Consider the following 6000-nt stretch of genomic DNA (forward strand, 5'->3'; position numbering starts at 1 on the left):
GTTTTGCACTTCTCGTTCCACCCTCGGACACTCTCCGAGACTTCGTACAAGTCTCCTAAAATTCAGCTAAATTCAGGTTAACAATTTGAGCACTAATACACTGTTCTGGTCAAATTTTTAAGACGGTATGTGGTGTGTGTAAATGGATCTCAGACGTGTTGCATATCCCTACCCAGAATAGTATACTTAGGCACCGATTTCTCCGTTACCATGGAAGCGAAGCGGACCGATGTCGTCCGTAACGGTCCGTATCATCCCATTCGGGAAACTCCGCATTACCAACCTGGGGCCTCTCGACTAATCTTCGACTAACTTTCTTTGAGTTGCTGTACTCTGCCAGCTACTTAAGGCTCACGCTCGTGAGCCTTTTAACCTGGTCACAGATAAATCGATCGTCGACTTGAAGCAGTTACTTCTTCGTTTCTCTTTCATGCCTAGTGAGTACATTTATTACAATCCATTCAACGAACATCTCGAGAAGCAGACTGGTCAACTGCAAGTGTTCGGAAATACCATCGACAATTTTCCTCACAGTGCGGGGTCAATTACCCAGCCTCTGTTCCAAACCTTCCTCGCGTCATACGTTTTCTTCACCGTCCTCAATCTCGGAAGATTCGGTCCAAACACGTCTTGTACGGACTCTGTCTGCGGACTTTGGGCCAAGCTAGCTGGTATAGGGAGAGGCTTTCCGGTTTTCTGTATCTGTGCTTGTTTAACGGATTTTGCAATTTGCGAAGTCCATTGAGCGACTTGTGAATCATCAGATGCGTCGGAGTATCTTAGGGGAATGTCATTCGTTGAATATAGTCCCTGTCATCCATAGGTGCCTAAACCCGACTTACCTTGCAGTAACGGTCATATAGAAATGTGGACTCCTCGCAGCAAACGCGGTAGCACCTACGGGAACCGAAGCGATTTTATCTCGATGCGAGAACTCCCACATAACGATCGTAGATTGAAATTTGGACTGTCCAGTGAACTCGACCCATTTCTGATAGACATCTGTGGCCACATCGTCCCAAAGGTCGCTATACAAAGCTCCGTCGATGTTGGCACGGGGTGGTTGACCGGTCAAAGCAGAATCAGCCGCGTGGGCCACGGCAGTGAAGTTATTGACGACTGATAAAGCTTCGAAGATTGGCGTGGCAGTTTGTCGGAACGGTGCGAGAACGGTGTCGGGGTTGGTCTTTTTATTCTCGATATAGGGGAGAATTAAGATGGTCGGCTGGTTATTAATCGGTTAGATGGGAGTTACGTTTGAAGTATACGAGACGACTAACGGAAAAGTCGGGTGGGGAGCGGGCGAACATCAGTATCATCTTTGAACTTGGATCCTGGTGAGCGAAGTGGTTCTAGTTAAGCGAAAGGAACATCAGCGCTCTCCACAGAAGCTGGAACAAACACGGAATGAACATACATGCAACGCCTGTAAAACCTTAGGGAGATCCGTTCCAAGGTAGCCAAGGGATCCCACCGTAATCGGTCCAGGGAAAGGGTGAGTTTGGAAAACCATCTCCGTGACAATCCCGAACTGATTGACCCCGCCTAGAAATGGCAATTTAGACGATTGTAAACGGTCTTGTTCATGAAATGATCACCTCGAATCGCGAAGAAGAGGTCAGGTTCATGAGTAGCGTCAGTAGTGACGCTCCGGCCGTCCGCCAAAACAACACTAGCTCGAACCATATTATCGACCGCCATACCGTATTGTCCCGACAAAGGAGAATAACCTCCTGCTAATGTCGAGCCACCAGCACCGACGAGGAAAACACTCCCTCCAACGACGACTACCCCTTGCTTATCAGCCTCAGCGTAGACATCGCCCCAAAGGGCGCCACCACCAACAGTCACCGTCTTTTTGTCAGCCGAGAACTTGACCGACTTCAGCTGCGACATATCGACGACAAGACCACCATTGGTGTTTGCGGCGGGATACGGATTGACCCCTCCTCCTTTGACGGCGATCTCGAGTGGATCATGGTGTTTGAGGGCGAACTGGAGAGCCAATGGAATATCTGAATCAACAGCGGGTTGGGCGATGTAGGCTGGCTTGAGTACGGCAGTTTGAGAGAAACGTTGGTTCGCGGACGCGTATTGTGGTGAGGAAGGAGTGAGAACTGTACCATGGAAGCCTGGAATGATTGAACCTTGCAAAGCCGCCATGGTGGGATGTGGGTGGTACAGCGGCTTGGCACATTACAGGATTTATATACCTGAACCCATCCGTACTCAGGATCCGAGAATGTACCATTGATGATAGCGACAATGCGACCGTAACTCCTCCTGGGAGTATACTTATAACTAGGCACAATTGATGGATTTCAGTCTTTGGCCGTGGGAATAGGATATCCACCAAGTTCGAAAGGCTTTGACCACGAAATGATGGTTATCGAGGGACATCTCATAACAGCAATGAGGCACATGCTTACTAGAGGTTATTTCGCAATCGGACCCGCGTCGTTTCAGTCTTCCCTGGAAACGTCAAGTTACCTTGCAGATGATATGTGTCGACAATTAGATTCTGACAAGAGGTATTGTGAATGCTAGACCAGAAGAGGCAAGTTTTGATGGTTCACAGCCTCTGAGTACCTGGATCTCCCTCGAATGTAAGTGCGTTCCTTGATGAGCCTGTCCAATACACCCGGGAAGCTGTAGTACATAGCGAACCAGGAAGCGCACGAGTCCGCGTTGCTGTTACGGTCCCTTCGCAACGACCTGATATTCTGTCCCATGCCAGTCTGAGCGCCTGAGAAAAGGGGGGAATCAGCTTCCACGGACGCGCTTCTCCGAAACTTGATCTACAGCATCATGAGCGTCACGAGGTCATTTCCTTACTACCGGTTTCATTGCTCACCATTCCCCGATTCTGTCGAAAAAATCGTGAATAAAGGCATGTTTTTACCCATTGGGAGTATAAAGTTAGATCAAGCTGACCGTCAATGAGTGCCATCCGGTGATAATGTTCAGTAAATGTTCAGCAACCACGCCCATGGCGGGCTAGTGTATATATTACAGAGGGCTGGACGGTCGAAGTGTTACAGCCGGAAATTGCGATCATCCGGGTGTATTCATTAGCCGTCAATGCGAAACTGTTCCTGACGTCGTCAAGAGTCGGGACTCCTCTTTACACCCAGATGGGCTAACCTGAATGCAGAAAATGTAGATGGCGATTATTTTAGAACTGCCGTGGCTCTGTTGCAGGTTTTACTGAACGAGAATTAGCCGTCCATGCTTGTGGGGACGAATCAGTGAATCTCGTTAAACCACCGAATGGGAAAATGGAGCACTGAACACTGTGACAGTGCAGCAACTCCCTTCGAGTCCTTGCCACGCCCTAAGACATCGTATTGGTCGACTGTTGAATCATGCGCTCAAGGATTGTCACCTGGTAAGATACCGTCCTTCAAGTAGCGAAGCACGCATTCGACGTGAGGTGCAGGCAGGAGTCACAGGGACCCCTTACCCACCAAGCGAAATGTAAGATAATTTCTTCGGCTCCACCGTCGGGATCGATTTGGAGGCGCAGCCTGGAGATGACTACGTTTAGGAGGACCCTTTCCATTTCGTCAGGGAAACACGAACGACGTTACTGTTCAGGGCTTGATTTGTGTCGGTGGCTGAGGTAGAGAGGGAGAGAGAAGAATTGATCCAATAGAGTCAATATAGTCACTGACTCGCTATTCAAACTTCCTAATACGGACTCGATGCCGCATGTCGAGGGAAATCAGCTTTACAAATTAGAGCATGGTAAAGAGGCAGTCCCGGCCTCCTGTTTCCTACCGCTGAGCAGCGAGCTGCTGAGATCCTTGAGCTGAACCGCACCCGCCGTGGTCTCAGCTTCGTTGGAATTTTTATCCAGTAGTCAAACGTTCCATTCAACCTCTCTCGGTTAGCATCCTCCGTGTGTTTGAAGTAGCACAGGAGAGTTAACACAACCATTGGCGACGGTGCGCATGAACAACGTCCTAGATGATAGATACAGATTTCGTCGGCAGCCCCAGTGACAGCCCGTGAAGTCCGAATTCCGTTAGTCGCCCCTTCGTGGCAAATGTGGCCATCATATCTTTTGTAGGCACCGGGCACTGACCGCCGAACATCTGGTGATGATGTACCCAGGGCCTCAGCCGAACTTTATCAAAGAACCTGAACCTGAAGGAAGATATAACCAGGTTAGACAGCGGTTCAGGCCATCAGCGTTGGAGCATTTACCGGGAAAGAGACGAGTTTGGGGCGCATCCGTAGGAGTTAGCTTCAGTCTGGAGCCCCGTTTAGAGAACCAGAATTACTTTGGTGGGGGTTTGAAGGGAAGTTCGTCCATTGATATCGTAATATCATGCAGGTCGTGCTGTTACAGCTGAATGCGAAATTGTAGCGCAATTATGAATCAATATTCGACCCCGCCTTTGTTTGTAGTGATCAGAACAAAATCCAAATTTGGTAACTGTGAGGTAATTGCCCGACGTCAGCACTCCATCCCACTCCATCAACATTGAATCGAAAAGGACTTGTAGACAGTTTTCAGAGAGCTTTAGGTAGATACTCAGTCTTTTTAGTCTTAGAAGTGACGGCCTGCACCTGCACTGGACGTTGAGTGGAAAGAGGCGGCGGTGGGTCAATGTTTCAACCTTCACGTGAGCGTCGGGCAATTACCTCAGTTACCAAATTTGGGTTTTGTTTACAAATAACAAATAAACAAAGGCGGGGTCGAATATTGGTTCATAATTGCGCTACAATTTCGCATTCAGCTGTAAGGAAGCACGTCGAGCGAAAGCGGAGGTCGATTATACAGAGGTAATCCTGATTAATGCTTCCTTGGCTCAGTTGGCTAGAGCGCAGGTCTCATATTGATATGTATTCATTTGAAGATATGAAGCTCCTTATAGAGCTATAATCCTGAGGTCGCAAGTTCGAGCCTTGCAGGGAGCATCCTTTTGGTCCGATACGGCAAAGGAAATTTGTTGAGATAGAAAGCGTGGGAATACTACTTGAAACGTTTTCTCTTGCTACTCTACATACTCAACTAATTGGCCTCCTCATCCCACACTGGTTACTACTCTTTCTCACAAATCAGAACCAATGGGAATTGGCTGGAGGATCTTGATAAGAAGATGCTGATCTAACGAGGTATGGTTCATGGTCTTTTGACGAGGGTGTTGCGTATCGTCTCAAAGGAACATCTTGAGTTGTGGAACAAGATCCATGCACCGAACGCTTAAGGCAGGAAAAGCAAAAACAATCTAAAGCCTGGTACTACAAGGAATTCCAATACACTTGTGAGTTGAGATCGTTACTACACACTCAATCCGTTTTTCTGATGTCAAGTTTCTAGGAGAAAGAAACGCATGGCACGGTGACAGCATATTCATGTCAAGATCAGAAAGGGAGCAGGCGAAGAGAACAAGGGTTGTTGCGCACTGCCAAATTTTTGTGGCTTGGAAGTTGGGTCAGAGGCGCGTTACCGTCGCTGATGTCTGCTATGAGAGTTTTGAGAGATCGGGAAAAGGCTTGTTCTGCCCGCGAACATAAGCCTGGATATAATTCATTGGTTGAGGGTGTTGAGGGTGAGTCGCTGTGTATAAAAAAAGCTACCCGGTTGGCTGATTTTGTTTTTAGGCAGAACGCCTGTACGGGGATAACTAAAGATCGCTCAACAATCACGTACGATGGTCTATTGGTCGAAGAATACGTCCGCCCAAAATATTGACGACATGACTATCCTGTACCCACTCTCGTATCCTCACAATCTATGACTATGTCTAGATATGCCGGTTGCACCCCGAAAGGTGGCTCCTACACCCTCCGTTGTCCAAAGTTCTTATTAATTTGTGCATCAAGGATACGCTCTCTTCGCCTCTAATTTCTCGGAATCTATTCGTCATGTCACCTTCTGTAAGTTCTTTCTTCGTCATCTCGCACGACTTATTAACATGCTCTTTTATTAGCATCGCGGGTATATTATCAGCACCGGAATATGGATTGAGAGGAGATGAAGCAAACGTG

The 6000-nt window shown here is 47.9% G+C and overlaps 1 protein-coding gene and 1 non-coding gene across 2 annotated transcripts; one reads left to right on the forward strand and one right to left on the reverse strand.

Annotated features, from left to right (window-relative positions):
• Positions 1 to 435: 435 nt before the first annotated feature.
• Positions 436 to 2172, reverse strand: E1B28_013203 (uncharacterized protein). The gene is made up of 5 exons (XM_043158348.1): positions 1599 to 2172; positions 1418 to 1545; positions 1281 to 1352; positions 843 to 1225; positions 436 to 778 (listed from the first exon to the last, which is right to left on the reverse strand). Exons 1-5 carry the CDS (start codon positions 2161 to 2163, stop codon positions 529 to 531), a joined length of 1398 nt encoding a protein of 465 aa, XP_043003693.1. The 5' UTR covers positions 2164 to 2172; the 3' UTR covers positions 436 to 528.
• A 2634-nt stretch (positions 2173 to 4806) lies between these two features.
• On the forward strand, positions 4807 to 4926 carry E1B28_013204. The gene has a single exon. It is a non-coding gene; the product is annotated as a tRNA-Met (tRNA).
• The last annotated feature ends 1074 nt before the right edge of the window (positions 4927 to 6000 follow it).

The sequence above is a fragment of the Marasmius oreades genome, chromosome 9 (assembly GCF_018924745.1).
Source record: "Marasmius oreades isolate 03SP1 chromosome 9, whole genome shotgun sequence".
NCBI lineage: Eukaryota > Fungi > Basidiomycota > Agaricomycetes > Agaricales > Marasmiaceae > Marasmius > Marasmius oreades.

What these genes read in the sequence shown, in the direction of transcription:
- E1B28_013203 (XM_043158348.1), bottom strand. Translation starts at nt 2,163, where the DNA reads ATGGCGGCTTTGCAAGGTTCAATCATTCCAGGCTTCCATGGTACAGTT. An exon ending in AGGTTTTACAGGCGTTGCAT is followed by an intron (nt 1,353 to 1,417) that starts GTATGTTCATTC and finishes TCGCTTAACTAG; the next exon opens with AACCACTTCGCTCACCAGGA. An exon ending in TATATGACCGTTACTGCAAG is followed by an intron (nt 779 to 842) that starts GTAAGTCGGGTT and finishes CATTCCCCTAAG; the next exon opens with ATACTCCGACGCATCTGATG.